Source organism: Thamnophis elegans, chromosome 1 (genome assembly GCF_009769535.1).
Source record: "Thamnophis elegans isolate rThaEle1 chromosome 1, rThaEle1.pri, whole genome shotgun sequence".
Lineage (NCBI taxonomy): Eukaryota > Metazoa > Chordata > Lepidosauria > Squamata > Colubridae > Thamnophis > Thamnophis elegans.
In genome coordinates, this window is record NC_045541.1 from 173,684,080 (window position 1) to 173,703,014 (window position 18,935).

At 44.8% G+C, this 18,935-nt stretch overlaps 1 protein-coding gene across 1 annotated transcript in view; it reads left to right on the top strand.

Annotated features, from left to right (window-relative positions):
* Window positions 1–18,935, top strand: part of CRLF1 (cytokine receptor like factor 1) — a 58,558-nt gene that overhangs the window by 36,685 nt on the left and 2,938 nt on the right. Inside the window, exons 4-6 of the mRNA XM_032225144.1 lie at window positions 310–479; window positions 5,444–5,601; window positions 13,702–13,870. Of these exons, the coding sequence (XP_032081035.1) occupies window positions 310–479; window positions 5,444–5,601; window positions 13,702–13,870 (497 nt within the window). The remainder of the gene's footprint in view (window positions 1–309; window positions 480–5,443; window positions 5,602–13,701; window positions 13,871–18,935) is intronic.

Consider the following 18,935-nt stretch of genomic DNA (forward strand, 5'->3'; position numbering starts at 1 on the left):
CCACGGACCGGCACCAGGCGTTGGCATGCCAGCAACCACACCGTGCAAATAAGCAGTTCGGTATAGTGCTTAAAGTGCTGCCTAGAAACCAGGAGGTTGTGAGTTCTAGTTGCAGCTTAGCCACAAAAGCTGGCTGGGTGACCTTGTGCCAGTCATTCTCTCTCAGCCCAACATACCTCACAGGGTTGTTGTGGGTAAAATAGGAGGAGGAAAGAATATTAGAAATGTTTATTGCTTGTCTTACCTATGCAGTAATAAAGGTGGAATTTAAAAAAATCTAATCCATAAAAGAACTCTCTTGTTTTACAGATGGTATGGCCGGGACAATATCTGCCAAGAGTACCACACCGCTGGCCCATATTCCTGCCACATTCCCAAGGATTTAGCTCTGTTCACGCCTTACGAAATTTGGGTAGAAGCATCCAACCGACTGGGAATGGCTATATCTGATGTGGTGATGCTGGACATTGTCGACGTTGGTAAGAAGGTCCTCGAAGTTGACCAACAATCTTGATGGCAACTGTTCACGTTTCGTTGGCAAAGCTGTTTTAAACTCACTGTGGTCAACTTTGATGCTATCGGGGATGATTCCGTGAGGCTAATGTTTCCCTTGACAATTTCAAAAGTTGTGCAAAAGTTTCAGCTTCTGTGGCTTTGAATGCTACCAGTTGGTTTCCTCTGGCCAACTCAGCCCTGATTACTACAGGTAATCCTCAACCTATGACCCACAATGAAGCCCAGCATTTAACGGGAGCTCTGCCCATCGCATGGCACTCGGGTCTCGAACCTGGGCTGCCTGCTTTCCAGCCGACAAGCCCAACGTCTTAACTGCCGAGCTACCATGTATCTTTCTGTGTCACAATGAGGGTATAAAATCCATCGGGTACCATATTTTCCCGGAAATAAGACCTAACCGGATAATTTTTTCAGGATGCTTGTAATATAAGCCCTACCCCCAAAATATGTCCCAGTTAAGATCATCAACCAGACTGACACATTTAGTAATATACTCCCCCCAAAATAAGCCCTAACTGGAAAATAAGCCCTAATGCATCTTTTGGAGCAAAAATGAATATAAGATCCAATGTTATTTTGGGGGGAAATACAGTAGCAGTCATTATCCTTCACAGCCCCATTGTTAGTGTTAAGCTGCTAATTCTCACGGGTGGGTAGACTTCACAAGCATGGAGATTCCACTTAAATACAGGTAGTCCTTGACTTATAACCATTGGTTTAGTGACCACTCAAAGTTACAACGGTGACCCGTGATCATTTTTCACACTTATGACTGTTGCAGCATCCTAATGGAGATGTGATCAAAATTCAGATGCTTGGCAACAGATTCGTATTTACGACCATTGATGGGTCCCGCGGTTATACGATCATCTTCAGCGGTGGGTTTCACATTTTGTTATCACCGGTTGGCCGCGCGCCTGCTTGCTTTTCGCATGCCCACTTCGCAGGCGCCCCTTCCGTGCTTGCGCCTGGTCTCAAAAAGATGCCTAAATAGGACGGCATAGAGCCAGGGCGGGTGGGACTGGCTGGGGAATTCTGGGAGTTGAAGTCCCCCGGTCTTAAAGTTGTCAAGGTTGAGAAACTGCTAGTGGCAAGAGATAAATTCTAGCCAGTCATTCTTTGTAATGACAATCCTTAACATATGTTGTAACCTCACATGGGATACATTGGACTCCTATGGAGAAGTAGGAAAAGTTCAGACATACCGAGAAACAGATCTTTCACCTCTCAGGAAGGAAGCCGTGAGCAGGAAACAGGTTATATGTGAGTGGAATTGCTCCTAATCTAATTAGGATCTTTCTTCTTCTTTTTTTCTTTTTTTCCTGTGCGGCATTTTGCTCCCTTCCAGACATACATTTGAGGGACGCGATGGCTGAGTGGCTAAGATGCTGAGCTTGTCGACCAGAGGGTCGGCAGTTCGGCGGTTCGAATCCCTAGCGCCGCATAACGGAGTGAGCTCCCGTTACTTCTTCCAGTTTCTGCCAACCTAGCAGTTCAAAAGCATGTAAAAATGCAAGTAGAAAAACAGGAACCACCTTTGGTGGGAAGGTAACAGTGTTCCGTGAGCCTTCGGCGTTTAGTCATGCTGGCCACATGACCACGGAGACGTCTTCGGACAGAGCTGGCTCTTCGGCTTTGAAACGGAGATGAGCATCGCCCCCTAGAGCTGGGAACGACTAGCACATACGTGCGAGGGAAAGCTTTACCTTTACCTTAGACATACATTTGCTGTTTTTTAACCCTTTCCCTTTCAATTGGGCCCTCCAAACGTTCAAACCTTGTTGGCATCAGCTAGCCACTAATAGGGCTGAGATGGGACAAAGCAATGATATATACTCCTCAACTTACAACCATAAGTTGTGCTGGATGTTAGGTGGGTTACCATGGAACTGACCTGACTTCACTAAATTTTTGCAGTGGTCATTAAACAAAACCATTGTATGTAATAGATGGTTATTTTGCTGGAAACTGGAAGTAAATGGGAGTTTCCCAGCAAAAAAAAAATGCCATAAGTTGAAATTATGTGACCATAGGATGCTGTGAATGGCCATAAATGCAGATCGGTTGCCGAACACCCAAAATGTCATCACGTGACTTTGGGGGGGGGGGGGTGTCAGCTGTTGGAACATTGAACTGTAAATACCTTTTGGGGAGTCTGTTGTATCTTTGAACAGTCACTAAGCAAACAGTTGTTAAGCAAAGCCTATGTGAATATAGAGTCTGCACTGTTGAAAGGAGGGGGACTGGTGTGGTAGCCTAGAGGTGGAGCTCTCGCCTCACAATCCGGAGGTTGTGGGTTTGATCCTACGTAGAGGCAGATATTTCTCTGCGCACGTTGAGAATATATCTGCTGAATATAACTCCACATTGGCAACCTGGAAAGGCATCCGGCCAGTCAACACTCATCTCCATTCAGTTGTCCAGATTCCACCCTGAAAGAGGTTAATAGAAGATGATGTTGAAAGGAGGGGATACCATCCGCATTAGGCAAGGAAGAGCGTTCTATTTATGTTTGATTTTACATCAATCAGGAACTAAGAATCAGGACCGTACCTTAAGTTGCAATTCAGAACATATTTATTGTTGAAGTCTATACACAAGAATCTAGCCAACTAAAGTCCAATGCTAAATCATTAGTGGGAACGTAATGATTCTAGGCTGATGGCTCATTTAACTCCACCCCACCCAGCTCTGCCTCTTGGTCTCCTACAACATGCAATCAAACCCCTGAAAGCACCACTGGTGTTAAAGAAGATGCTAAATCCATAGCTCTTTCAACCTCTTGCTCTTCCCTTGTGACTGAGGCCCTGGTGATGCAGCCACTCTGCAAGATTTGACCTTGGCAGGCCTTCTTCTGGTTGGTTTCTGTAGAAAGATGTGTATACAGCAAGCTACAGCTGAGGCACTGAGGCACTTTTTCCAAGACCCACAAATATCAGAGGACAGCGGTTGTCCTAAGAGATGTTGGTCTGGTTTCCCCTCTTTCCCTGCAGCAGCCATTTCCAATGAGTCCTGTCAAAACGCCAGGCCTGGACTCCACTTCACACAGGTGGTGTTGTGGCCCGCCAGTGGCCAGCACAGCTGGCAGCAGAGTCGGACAGTGTTGAGGTTGGAGAGGAACATGAGCCAGTCCTGGAGTCTGGGGAAGGCTCGGACGAGGGCTCTGCATCGAAGGCAGAGATGGGGCCAAGGCCATCTGGCAGTTCTCAGCTGCCTTTGGAGCGATACAGCAGTGGGGCAGAGGAACAGCTGGAGCCTGTTCCCAGTGTGTGCATGCACAGAGCTGCCAGAAGAAAAGAACAGCTGAGAAATCTGGGTCAACTTGGGAGTAAAGCCACAGGTGGACGGTGAATGGCCCCTCCCATAGGGAATAAAAGAGGAGCGAAAGGGGAATGGGCTTTTGCAGGAAACAATTCGTTCATTCATTCGTTTCAGGAGTGTGAAAATCTGTCCATGAATCTCAGAGACTCTGTGCCCAGTCTTTCCTTGCACAGCACCTCATTTGGGAAATATTTACATGGCAGCTTTCCAAGATAGATTAGGTCTGTGGTCATCAACATTCCTTTGAAAGACGGTTTATAGAGCCTTGGCTGAATGTGAATGAGAGGAATTCACATTTGTTTAATAAAAGGGGTTTTGTCGGGACCAGGAATCTGCCTCGTGCTTTTTGGGGAAGCCTAGGTCGGAACAGGTGGTTCCCAACTTCCCAATGAAATATTGGGACAAGTGGATCCCTGTAAATAAAATGTTGCAGCAAGGCGGGGTTGTCTGCAGTCGGCACTGCTTTGCTACGAACCCATCCTCAGCAGAGCCTTTTCCCTTAATAATGGTGGTCCTCATTTAACGACCAGTTGCTTAGTGACTGTTCAAAGTTACGATGGATCCCCCCCAAAAGGGAAAGATAGTCCTCGACTTCACAACAGTTCATTTAGTGACTGTTCAAAGTTACAACTGCACTGAAAAAAAAAGCGACTTAACGACCGTTCTCCAGACTTACAACCTTTGCACCATCTCTATGATGATGTGATTAAAATTCAGAATTTGGCAGCTGGCAACTACTGTATTTATTGGCGGCTGCAATGTCCCAGGACCATGTGATCCCCTTTTGCAAACTTCTGGCAAGCAAAATCAATGGGGAAGCCAGATTCATGTTGCTTAACTTAACAACTGTGGCAAGGAAAGTTGCAAAATGGGGCAGAATTCACTTCACCGTTTCACTTATTAACAGAAATGTTGGGCTCAACTGTGGTCATAAGTCAAGGACTAGCTGTATTCAGGACCTGATTTCGAAGCTATGATACACACACACACACACACACACACACACACACACACACACATATATCCTGTAATCATGTGATGACATTTTGGGCGCCTAGCAACTGTCTCACCTTTACATATGTCCACAGAGTCCCAGGGTCATAGGACTACAATTTTCTATGTTTTTATTTTTTATTTTTACTGATTGCTGGAGTTTGCTCTGTTGACAGGAGGCAACCTAAATAGGAGATAACTAGCATGCCTGAAAGATGCATTTTGCTGTGCTTGCCTCCAGTCTCTCAGATTTCCTAAAGATGCCCTAATTGGTTCATAACTATCGAGTCAAGTTTTCGATACAAAAACAGTGATTTATTAGGAGTGCCATTAGGGAATATCTGTTGGCAGTCAAGCCTGTGCTTTGTTTGATTTACTTCTGAACTTTACCCCTCTTCCTTCCCTCCCCTCAGTTCTGTGTCATAAATCACATTACCCTATAGTTGCACCCCTCCCAAACCGGCCGCAGTAATCTGAGATCCGACTCCAGCCGAACAGTATGTGTGGAATGCACTCCCCCTCATTCTGTCCCCATGACAACACTGAGTGTTGACACAGTCCTTTTTAAGTCTTAATCTTGATTTTAAGTCCTGACTTGTCCCCTGCTTGACAGTCACAACCGATCCACCCTCGGATGTCCACGTGAGCCGAGTGGGAGACCTGGAGGACCAGCTCAGCGTGAGGTGGAGTGCACCTCCCGCCTTGAAGGATTTTCTCTTCCAAGCCAAATACCAGATCCAGTACCGGGTTGAGGACAGTTCAGAATGGAAGGTGAGCCTCCTTAACAGGGTGCGAAATTTATCCTGCACAGGGCAACCATCAGCCGGAGTCATCGGGAGCTGCAGCGTGGTGGGGCCGCATCCACATGGACACGTGGTCCAAATTTGGGCCCTTGGAGACTCACAGGTAGTCCTCAAGTTAGTACAGATACTCCTTGACTTAACAACCATTTGTTTAGCAACAGTCTGAAGTTACAACGGTACTGCCAAGTTTCCAAGTAATACATCCCCTTCAATAAGGCATATTCCTCTAAGAACATTTTATTGGGACATATCAAATTGGCACAGACTTGGGGGAAAACCAGGTCTTAAGTTCCCGACGGTTTTACACCCAATTAAAACTTCCCCTCCAGAGTTTCCAGTCACGTGGTCCAATCGGCATGTAGTCCAGTTGCTAGGTGACCTCACTCTCCACCTTTCGAACACCTGCACCAACGTCCTTGATTCCCAGGGGAAATAATTTTGTTTAGGCTAAAAAAACCAGCTATCTTTACACCCACTTCCCTCGCTCCTTAGCTCCAGCCTGTGTCAGCCCTGAAGCAATGCGAAGAGAAATCATAGAGGAAAAAAGCTACAAGGAGAAAATGGCCACAGTTAGGTCAGCTTTTTTTAGAACCTCTTCTGTAGGTGTGTCCTGCTTTGTGGGAGTGGCTTGCTGGCCATGTGACCAGGTGGGAGTGGCTTGCTGGCCATGTGACTGGGTGGGTGTGGCTAACTTGTAAAATGTGGTGAAACACTTAGCAACCAAAATGTTGGCTCAGAAACTCTGGCATTGAAGTGTGCAAGTCTTAAAGCTGTCAAGTTACAAGACCCTCACACCCCTAACCCTTTAGGAAAAAAAAAACCAGGGGTGTTCAAACTTGACAGCTTTAAGACTTGTGGACTTCAACTCCCAGAATTCCTCCTGTTGCTCTTCATCTTGATGATGTGCGGACGGACGGGGGGAGGGAGCTGGAACCGGTTGTAAACGGCACGGTAGATTTGTGGAACCTCTTCTATAGAAGAAGTTGGAACTGGCAGGAACCCACCCCTGGCTTTAGGGTACTCAAAAAAGTGACTTAACTGTTGTTCACATTTACATTTACGTTGCAGCATCCCCAGGGTCACATGATCAGAATTTGGATGCTTGACAACGGGCTCATATTTATGACGGTTGCCATGTCCTTGGGTCATGTGATCCCCTTTTGCGAACCTCTGACAAGTAAAGTCAATGTGGAAGCCACATTTTATTTTATTTATTTATTTATTTATTTAGTTTGTATGCCGCCCACTCCCAAGAGACTCAGGGTGGCTTACAAGTAAAAAAGGGAAGGGGAAGACATACAAAAACAAAACAACATTAAAAGGTCCACACATTCACAACTTAGGGTGGGGCTGGACAAAGTCAGTGAGCCGCCCTGAGTCCCCTTCGGGGAAAAGGGCGGCATATAAATGCAATAAATTCAATTCAATTCAATTCAACCCTGATGCAGCCCTCAATGAAATTGAGTTTGACGCCCCTGCTCTAACTTATATTTGAAGTTTAAGTAACAAACATTTCAGAGACAACTTGTTTTTCTTCAAACTAAAAGTGCGTGTTTCAACTGACTGATTATCCTGTCCTTAGGCCATGTACTACCTTGGTACATTTTATGAGTTGAGCGCCTGCTGTTAAAAGTAAGCGTGACTGGATTTAATGCAGCTTATTGGAAAGAAATGAGACTAAAGACTGCAGGCTTATCCTCTAAAATGGCTGATGGATTTTTAGTTTTTAATATGAGTATGAGGAAAATAATCAACAGAGTGTGCCTTAACCGCAGAGAGCAAGATAGTGCCAAAGCAACATAGTTTATAGAATTTATTTTATTTTACTTAAGTACATTTATAACGCCACCTAACCCACTACATGTGTGTGTGTGTGTGTGTGTGTGTTGTATTTGTGCTGATAAATAAATAAAGGGAGACTAGTATAGATCTATTTCAAGCTATTTAGCTCTCATCAGCTAGCCATACCCTTACTGGGATTTGAACCTGTGCTGTATTACATATTAGGCAGTTCTGTTAACCACTAAGCCACAAGGTTCATACAATACAATAATACAATAGCAGAGTTGGAAGGGACCTTGGAGGTCTTCTAGTCCAACCCCCTGCCTAGGCAGGAAACCATATACCATTTCAGAAAAATGGCTATCCAACATCTTCTTAAAAACTTCCAGTGTTGGGGCATTCACAACTTCTGGAGGCAATTTGTTCCACTGATTAATTGTTCTAACTGTCAGGAAATTTCTCCTCAGTTCTAAGTTGCTTCTCTCCTTGATTAGTTTCCACCCATTGCTTCTTATTCTACCCACGGATGCCTTGGAGAATAGTTTGACTCCCTCTTCTTTGTGGCAACCCCTGAGATATTGGAACACTGCTATCATGTCTCCCCTAGTCCTTCCTTTCATTAAACTAGACGTACCCAGTTCCTGCAACCGTTCTTCATCTGTTTTAGCCTCCAGTCTCCTAATCATCTTTGTTGCTCTTCTCTGCACTCTTTCTAGAGTCTCCACATCTTTTCTACATTGTGGTGACCAAAACTGAATGCCGTATTCCAAGTGTGGCCTTACCAAGGCATTATAAAGTGGTATTAACCCTTCATGTGATCTTGATTTTATCCCTCTGTTTATGCAGCCTAGAACTGTGTTGGCTTTTTTGGCAACTGCTGCATGTGGCTGGCTCATTTTTAAATGGTTTTCCACTAGGACTCCAAGATCCCTTTCACAGTTACTACTGTTGAGCAAGGAATCACCTATACTGTACCTGTGCATTCCGCCAAGCTGCTACCGGTTCAGCCGTACTGGTCCGAACTGATAGGAACCCAACTTTGGTTAATATCACTTTATAATGCCTTGGTAAGGTCACACTTGGAATACGACATTCAGTTTTTGTCGCCATGATGTAAAAAAGATGTAGAGACTCTAGAAAGAGTGCAGAGAAGAGCAACAAAGATGATTAAGGGACTGGAGACTAAAACATATGAAGAACGGTTGCGGGAACTGGGTATGTCTAGTTTAATAAAGATAAAGACTACGGGAGACGTGATAGCAGTCTTCCAATATCTCAGGGGCTGCCACAAAGAAGAGGGAGTCAAACTATTCTTCAAAGGACCTGAGTGTAGAACAAGAAGCAATGGGTGGAAACTAATCAAGGAGAAAAGCAACTTAGAACTGAGGAAGAATTTCCTGACAGAACAATTAATCAGTGGAACAAATTGCCTCCAGAAGTTGTGAATGCTCCAACACTGGAAGTTTTTAAAAAGATGCTGGATAACCATTTTCTGCCTAAGCAGGGGGTTGGACTAGAAGACTTCCAAGGTCCCTTCCAATTCTGTTATTCTATGATTCTATGATTCTTGGACCTCCTGAAGAGAATGGGCATGAATTCCTTAAATCACAGCAAAAACAGGAATTGGATTTGGGAGATAGGCGCTTGATAAGGTGTCTGGGGGTGGGTATCAAAAAATTAAAGCTGGAGAGTGACTGACTGAGGTTCCATCTCTTTTTTACATGTCGCAGAAGTGCGTAAGTCATCTTTATCGGTATAATCTACCTGTCCAATATAGTCTTCCTTGTTTTAAACTCCCGTCCTGTACAGAATCTGATTGCCCGTTTTTATTTTTAAAATGTTGGTTTAAAACAATTTTGTTTTGCTAGAGATTTGAAAGATAACGATGTTAAAAGAGCCCAGGTTTGGGCTATTGATTCGTTTCATTTACATGAAGTATTTATTTCCTAGCATTACGAGACATGCATTTATTAATTATATATTTTTAAAATCTTGTTTTGTACTGCCAAGAGTCCGAAGTCTTGAGATAGGGGCAGGATAAAAATGTAATAAACAAATAGTCGAAGAAAAATAAAAGCACTTTACAAAAAAGAGAGCTAATTGGAAACATACAATGGAAACCATACAGTAACTACAAGAAAAATGTAGAACTGGATTTAATGCATAAACTGCTTTTGAAAACAGTAAAAAGTTTTATAATACAAAAAAAAAGAGCTGAAGTTAGAGTGGATAAAGTCATATATTGGCTTCTAATCTTCCACCAGAACTTCAGTTAAAGTTTCTATGTTCCCCAGCTGTATAGCAATTTGGCCTAAAGATTAAGGAAAGGGGGAGGAGGCCTGGGAAGGAAAATTATGGCCGATCTGAGCAGATGTGACAAATTCACTTGTACTCAGATTAAAATTGAGGAAGAGCATCCCAAAGTCTGTGAAAATCGAGAAGATAACAAGGAGGGGGGGGGGTGGTGGAGAATTTCTGGTGAAATGTCAGCTGCACAAGGAAATAAACAAAAATAAAATGTGGTTTTGTAAAAAAAAAGAAAATAATCCATAAAAACCAGATCTTTAAAAAATTGCTTATGAGCCAAACATCCTGCCCTAAGGGGATAATTTTTTTTAATAAAAACAAAAATCTGGGATCCGCTTCAAAACTGGAAGGAGAGACATTAAAAGCAAAAAAAAAAAAATTTTTTTTTTTTGGTTCAAACAGATCGCAATGCTGTAACCACAAGGGATCAAAAAATCTTCAAATGGTTTTTTTTAACATTTAAAATCCCAGTGAAGTTATCAAATGGGCTCTGGGATTTAAATCAAATCCCCATCAATTTCAGCTAGCGCTCTAAAATTGTATGCCTAAATTACTTTTAGGGGATAATAAGTAAGCCCTGGAAACCAGTTTCCCATCGTTCTTAAAAACTGGCATTTTTCAAGTCCCAGAATATATATCTGTCAACCCAAGTAGACTGAATGTATTCTTTCCACTAAATCATCATGCAGGTAATCCTTGACTTACGACCAAAAGTGAGTCCGCAATTTTGGTCGTACGTTGTGACGATTCTAAAATGAGTCACCACATAACCAGACCTGATTTTACAATCTTTTTTTGCTGCAGTTGTTAGGTGAATACTGCGGTCATTAAGTGAAGCAATAGTTCATGAGGGGCTGCTTGTACCAAAAATTGGAAGTAAATGCCAGTTTTTGATAAAAACATCATAAATCATGATAACGTTGACTGCAGACTATTGCAAATGACCCTGAATGCAGGTGCCCAAAATGCAGTTATGTGACCACTGGAGGTGGTGTGGATGTTGGAACTTCAAATCAGGGTCATAAATAGCTTTTTCAGTATCTCTCATAACAGTTGCTAAGCAACTGGTCGTAACTTGAGGCCTACCTGACTTGGTCTTATTGTACAAACTCCATTGTGATTTGTCAAAGCTGGCTAAAACAAATTCCGTCTCAATGCAGTTTTTCTCTGCCTTGACAGTTTTAAGATGCCTGGTCTTGAGTAATTCCCAGAGTTCCCAGTCAGCCATGCTAAGCTGGGGAATTCTTGGAGTTGAAGTCAGGGGTGGGTTTCTCGCCCCGTTCCAACCGGTTCGCCGGCGGCGTCCTCGTGCACGCGCGCAGTGCACGCATGCGTACTAGTGTCTGTGTGATGCTCCAGCTGCTCCTGGAGGATCACGCAGGCGCTGTATGCGTCCTGCGCATGCGTGGAAGCACAGAACTCGTCAAAACCGGGTAAGGAGCGCGGGCGGGTGGGCCCTTCGCCGTTCCCGGAAGTTACTTACTTCCGGGTTCGCCGACCAACCGGTTCGCGGGGACCTCCACGAACTGGTTGAAACCCACCCCTGGTTGAAGTCCACATGCCTTAAAGTTGCCTAGGTAGAGAAACACTCTCTTTCTGACCTAGGCTTCCTCAAAAAGTACGAAGCAGATTCCTGGTGCCGACAAAACCTCTTTTATTAAACAAATGTGAATTCCTCTCATTCACATTCAGCAAAGGCCTGTCAAACAGTCTTCCAAAGGTGAAATTATGACCACAGATTTTATCTATTTTGGAAAGCTGCCATGTAAATATTTTCCAAATGCAGTGCTGTGCAAGGAAAGACTGGGCACAGAGTCTCTGAGATTCACGGACAGATCTTCACACTCCTGAAATGAACTAACAAATGAACAAATTGTTTCCCACTCCCCTTTCACTCCATTTTTATTTTCTATGGGAGGGGCCATTCACCGTCCATCTGTGGCTTTACTCCCAAGTTGACCCTGATTTCTTAGCTGTTGTTGTCTTCTGGCAGCTCTGTGCATGTGGACACTGGGAACAGGCTCCAGTTGTTCCTCTGCCTCACTGCTGTCTAGCTCCGAACAGCCAGACGGCCCTGGCCCCATCTCTGCCTCCGACGCAGAGCCCTCATCAGAGACTTCCCCAGCCTCCAGGACTGGCCCATGTTGCTCCCCAACCTCCTCACTGTCCGACTCTGCCGTCACCTTCGCTGGCTGCTGGTGGGCTAGAACACTTATTTACGTTCTGTGTATTCTTTCTTTCATCTTGTATATTTCTTTCATCTCTTTTTACAGCTGGACTTTTTACAGTTTTAGTCATGCCCGTATTTCAGACTTTTGACAAATGTCGGTCCTCCAGAAAAACAGAGCCCTTTTACAAGCCATGTTGTGACGGCTTCCGCCTGATCAAAGTTTTCTCCTCCCTTCAGATTCAATCCACCTTTATGTGCAAAAAGGTTAAGAAATCATAAAATTCGTTTGGTGTTTCTAGGCGCCCTAAAAACTCTCAAAACGTTGGGTACAATTTTTCAAAAATCTGAGTGTCTATATTTATATTATAGGCACGAGAGAACATACTCTGTTCTGCATCAGTGAAAGCTTCCCATTTATAATTTAATTAATTAATTAATTATATAATAAAATTATATAAAAACTATTAAACAAGAGATAAGAAAAAATAAGATTTTCTTACGGAAAATGTTTTCTTAAAATAAGGGGGGAAAAAACAGAAAAAGTAGTAAAATATTGGGACTTGCACCCTTTCTATCCAATAACCATCTTATTGTTTCCTCTTTTTTTCTTCTCTTACTTTGTATTTCCCTTTCCCTTCCTTTTTAACCCTTTTGTAACTCCCAAATCCATAAATCATCAGTTCAGCCTTTTCTCCTTTCAACAAAAAATCCTTAGAAGATTTCATATATGTGTGTGTGTGTGTGTGTGTGTGTGTGTGTGTATATATATATATATATATATATATATATATATATATGTATATGTATATGTATATGTATATGTATATGTATATGTATATGTATATGTATATGTATATATATATATTTTCTGAGGTTTTCGCGGGTGTTAGTATGTAGGTCTCTAGTTGTTCGGGTTTTCTCCCACGTAGAATTGGAGATGTCTTGGCGACGTTTCGACGAAGTCTCATTCGTCATCTTCAGGCTGCTTCTGACTACTTCAGGTTTGGTGTTTCCAGGAGTAGTTGGAAACACCAAACCTGAAGTAGTCAGAAGCAGCCTGAAGATGACGAATGAGACTTCGTCGAAACGTCGCCAAGACATCTCCAATTCTACGCGGGAGAAAACCCGAACAACTAGATATATATATAGATATATATATATGCTATATTTATGCTGATAAATAAATAAAGGGAGACTAGTATAGATCTATTTCAAGCTATTTAGCTCTCATCAGCTAGCCATACCCAAGTTTGGGAATCGATACTTGGGCATACCAGGGGTTGTGACTTTATATATATATATCCGTGTGTCTGTGTACACATTCCAGCATAACTCTCGAACGCCTCAAGCAACATCAACCAAACTTGGTACATGGATGATTTACTCTCTGGAAACAAATATTGTGAGGATAAGACACCCCTAAAACCCCTCAGAGTGTATATTCTGTTAAGATAGATGCTGCTGTGCCTTAAAATGGCTTCTACTGTACTACTGTAAAATGGCTTCTACTGTGCAGTGCAGTGGAGTTGCCATGGTTATGGCTTCACAGTACTCCACAAGGGGGCTCCCTCTGGTAAGGGGGGAAATCCAACATTAGAAATTACATTTGGTCCGAACATTTTCCCCCTATAAACAAATACCCAGGCAATGCCGGGTTTTCGGCTAGTCTGTTTTTTTTAAAAGCATTTATCATTTTTCTCCTAACCTCCAGAATTTTCTATTTCTCTTCAACTACATCCAAAGTTTGCATTTCGATGGATGGAAGAACCGGGCCTCTCTTAAAAATTAAATTTCCCTTTCTCTTGATAGGTGGTCGATAACGTTAGCAACCAGACATCGTGCCGGCTGGCAGGCCTAAGGCCCGGGACCGTATATTTCGTCCAAATCCGCTGCAATCCTGTCGGTATCTATGGTTCAAAGAAAGCCGGCATTTGGAGTGATTGGAGCAACCCAACGGCGGCCTCCACCCCTCGGAATGGTGAATAGGACCAATTTTCCATCCTTATCTTTGGCAAAGGGGGGATGGTGGTGTTTTCTAAGCAGCCTAGAACCCAAAGGTGCTTTTCCAAGAGGGAGCTGTTTTTTTTTCTTCTTTTCTTTGAAGACATTTCACTTCTCACCCAAGAAGCTTCTTCAGTTCTGACTGGATGGTGGGGAATGGAAGGATTTATACTCCTTGCAGACAGCTTGGTCATTTGCATCCTTTTAACGAGTCCTTGAGGCCACCAGAAGGCTTACCTGAGTAGTGCAAATGAGTGTGGAGCCTTCTGGGAACTGTTGAAAGGACCGTGTTGTAGGCTGGAGATAGAAGATGATGTCGTATCCCTCACCCTCTGTTGAGGGAGGACTGTTCAGTTGTGGCATAGGTGGCCTCTTTGACTCCTCTTCCAAACCAGAGGTCCTCTCTGTCCAAAATGGGGACTTTGCTGTCTTCAAAAAAATGCCCGTTGTCTTTTAAATGCAGATGGACTGCAATCCTGATGGGTTTGTTCTCCTATGTTGTGCCAGGCATTTATGAAAATCCAGCTGCCCCTTGAAAAAGCATCTTTGGGTGAACCATGACCTGGATGACTCGAGAATATCCATAGGCACCTTCTTAGCCTAGAACGAAGAAGAAATTTCTTGAGAGTGAGGGCAATTAATCAGTGGAATGGCTTTCCTTCAGAAGTTGTGGTTGCTCCATCAATGGAAGCACTTAATAGCAATAGCAATAGCAGTTAGACTTATATACCGCTTCATAGGGCTTTCAGCCCTCTCTAAGCGGTTTACAGAGTCAGCATATCGCCCCCACAGTCTGGGTCCTCATTTCACCCACCTCGGAAGGATGGAAGGCTGAGTCAACCTTGAGCCGGTGAGATTAGAACCGCTGAACTGCAGATAACAGTCAGCTGAAGTGGCTGCAGTACTGCACTCTAACCACTGCGCCACTTTGGCTTAAGAAGAGATTGGACAGCTATTTCCCTGAGATGATATAGAGCAGTGATGGCGAACCTTTTTTGGCTCCCGTGCCAAAAGTGGGGGAGCGCAGGGGGGGGGGTGTCGTGCATGGGCGTGCCACACCCATAATGCTATGCAGGCGACACTGCCCTCCCCTCGTGCTTTTGGCGCAGTTTTTTCACCCTCCCCAAGCTCCAGAGGCTTTCTAAGAGCCTTGGGAGGGCGAAAACAGCCTCCCCCCGCTCCCGGATGCCCTCTGGAGGCCTCAGGCGTCACTTCTGGTTTGCTCATAGGGCCAGTTTTTTGCCCTCCGGAGCCTCCAGGGAAGCCTCCTGAAGGCTCCGGTGGTGAAAAACAGTCCTACGAGCAAATCGGAAGTCAATTTCTGAATTCTCAGTTTGCCCGTAGGGCCGGTTTTTCGCGAAGCCTCCGGAGGGTGAAAAACAGACTCAAAAGAAGATTGAAGTCAGCTGGCCAGCGTGCACATGCGCGCTGGCCAGCTGACAGGGCAGCACCTCGCGTGCCCTAACCAATGGCTCCGCATAGTGTGTGATAGGGTCGTCATCACGGATATAGAGTCTTCTGCTTGAGTAGTGGGCTGAACTAGAAGACCTCCAAGATCCCTTCCAACTCTATTCTGACAAAAGTGCAATGGAATAATATGTTCCTCCAGCTAAAGAACAATGATGATGATTTAACCCCAACTGTTTACTACAAGTTATAAACCACAGCCTAGCACAGTTTTCTCTTCGTGTGCCCCATAAGGCAATGTGCCCCGCCTGCTCCCCTGCGCATGTATGACCCCCAGCGCCCAGCTGCCCCACCATGTGCATGACTTCTCACACATGGGCGTTCCCCGAGCTCCATTTTGGGCCTAGCAGGCCTCCCTGAAGCCTCCTGGGACCAATAACGGGCCGTGGGAGGGGGAGAAAGGTAAACGATAAAAGTAAAGGGAGGAAGGACCTGTCCCAAAATCACCCAGCTGGATTCTGTGACTGAGAGGCGACCTGTTTTAATTCAGCACCTTCATGTCTGAACTGTAATGGATCTTGGGCCAGTGGTTCAAAGTTGTAGGGCGAGCTTCTGTGGCTGAAGAGGGATGGAAACTAGGCCTTCCTATTCTGTTATTTCAGAAGTCCCCAAACGTGGCACCTTTAAGACTTGTGGAGTTTAACTCGCAGAAATCCCAGAGTTGAAGTCCAAAAGGCTTAAAGTTGCCAAGTTTGAAGACCTCTGTGTTATTCTGTTTTACTGCCTAGCGGTCCGGTCACCACAGGGAGCACCGGAAATCCCCTAAGTGGAACTCCTGCTCCTTCGCCAGGTGTTTGTTTTCTTGGCTTTCTCTTGGTGGCCTTCTTCCAGCTTGAAGCTCAGAGCTCCTGTCGCGTTCCACTTCCCAGAAACCTGAGTAGACATCCTCTAGCATCTGATTCTGTGTCAGGAGTAGATTTGGGCTTCCAAGCCAAGAGACGCGGAAGAAATCTGGGTCTTCCTGTTGCCCTGCACCTGGCTTTTCTTGTCCCAAAGCCAGCTGAGACCCTTGGACCTCAAATGCTGCCCTAACTCCTCCATTCTTCCCAAGCCTTCACGCATAACATTCATTTCCTCCTGGCTTTTTTTAGGATACCTGATGGCGGGGGAGGGCAGGAAGGAAGGAGCGAGGGAGGATCGGCCAGTTTTCCTGAAGAGAAGATATACTTAATTCCCCACGTTCATTAAATTTATCTCTGTCTGGAAGACTTAGATACTAAGGATGGGCTGAGGATAAATTGTGTGTGTGTTGAAGAATAATTGGGATGATTTCAGGAGGATGTTGGGAGGTGGGGGAGATAAAAGAAAGCGTGCAATCTTTTTTTTAAAAAAAATATGGGAATGACATAGGCAAAGCACAGGTGGATTTCGCCTCCTGAAAAAGATAGTTGAGCTTCTAAGGTTGCCCATAAAATCTTTTATTCTTCTTCTTGTGCCATATCCATCATCGGACGTGGCGATCATGCTTGCCCATCCTATTTTTGTCAACAGCCGCATGAAAAAACACTGCTGAATTTTATCCAAACCGGTCCCTTAGATTTTATTATTATTATTATTATTCGCAACAACATTGTATCACAGCGGCCAGTTGTTTCGCTGGATATGGCATTGATTACTAGTCAGGACCCACCCAGGGGCCTAGGAAGTCGTAACGTATTTTCGTAATATGCGTGCAGATCCAAGCAGTGCGGCTTTTTGCATTTGACTGATGGTGATTTTGTCAATTTTTAACTGTTTTAAATGTAATTCCAGGGCTTTTGGAATAGCACCCAGTGTGCCAATTACCACTGGAATTACCACTGCTGGTTTGTGCCATAATCGTTGGATTTCGATTTTTAAGTCCTGGTATTTTGCGATTTTTTTCATATTCCTTCTCGTCGACCCTGCTATCACCTGGTATTGCAATGTCTATGATTGTAACCTTATTTTTCTCAACCAATGTGATGTCTGGTGTATTATGCGCCAGTATTTTGTCCGTTTGTATGCGAAAATCCCACAAGATCTTGACCATCTGCTTTTCGGTGACTTTTTCAGGCTGATGTTCCCACCAGTTTGTTGCTGTTTTAATATTATAATTTTTGCACAATTTCCAATGGATCATTTGTGCCACTGAATTGTGCCGCAATTTATAATCAGTCTGCGCAATTTTTTTACAGCAGCTGAGAATAGTTTTATTGGAAATATCATATTGGCACAGATCTGGCGAAAACCGACTCTGAAGGTTCCCACGGTTATCACCTAATTAAAAGAGAAAGTTTCCTCACAACCCCAAACAATCAGTCACATGGCCCAATCAAGGGGCTGTCTGGCGACCTCAGTCTGCCTTCCATGAACCAGGTGTGAGAACGTCCTTGGTTCCCAAGAGAAAGTATTTTGTTTTGGCTAAACAACCCCAGCTTTCTGTAATCCTCCCCACTCTATCCCTCAGCTCCACGGTGGCGACACTGAAGCTCCAAGATGGCTTCGGCCAGGCCAGCTTCAGGGTTGACACCACACACTAGATCCGTTTCTCAACTTTGGTGACTTGAAGATGTGTGGACTTCAACTCCCAGAATTCCCTGGCTGGGGAATTCTGGGAGTTGAAGTCCACACATCTTCAAGTCACCAAGGTTGAGAAACACTGTCTTACATGGATATAGTATGCTCCACATATACAGGGGTGGGCTTCAAAAATTTTAGCAAGGGGTTCTCTGCCCAGTTGCTGGGTGGCCGTGGCCATAGTGGGCATGGCCTTGTTGGCCTCCCGCACCACGGCAGGGGGGATGACTTGAAGAAAGCCTCCGGGAGGGCGAAAATGGCCTCCCCAGGCTCCCCTGGCCCGTTTCCGCCCTTCCTGAACTTCCGGTAGGCCCGTTTTTCGGTTCACCAACAAATGCGCGCTCGAAAAAACCGTGCCGACAAAACCGTGGGGAGAAAAGCGCGAGTTTGAAATCGCGCCGACGAATGAGCACAGAAGCGTGCCGACAAAAGAGCGCCGACAGAAGCGCGCTCTAAACCTACCCCTAAAGGTAATCCTAAACCTAACCCTAACCCTGAACCTAACCCTAACCCTAGACCTAAACATAATCCTAACCCTTACCCTTACCCTAACCCTTACCTTAACCGTAATGGCGCTTCTGTCGGCGCTCTTTTGTCGGCGCGCTTCTGTGCTCATTCGTTGGCGTGCTGTCGACGTCACGGTTTTATCACCACGGTTTTGTCGGCGCACTGTTGTCGGGCGCACATTTGTCGGGTCACACGTTTTTCACCCTCCTCCAGCCTCCGTGCACATCTTGCACTTACCTGCATCCAAAACGGGCCGCATGGGGACTCCTGGGAGGGGTGGGGTGGAGCAGTCGGGGCCAGCCAGGAGTGGGATTTGGGGGGTTCTCCGAACTGCACAGAATCTTAGCTAGAGGTTCTAACGAAGCCCTGCGAGCCCCAGCAGCCCACCCCTACACATACAAAGAACACTTAGTTGTGTCGTCACCTTGACCCTCTCTGTGGTCCCTCCTGCAGATTTTAATAATTTGGGGGAGCTTGCATCTAAATACCAGTAGCTAGTCCATAGCCCCAAAAGAGACAGTATTATTGCC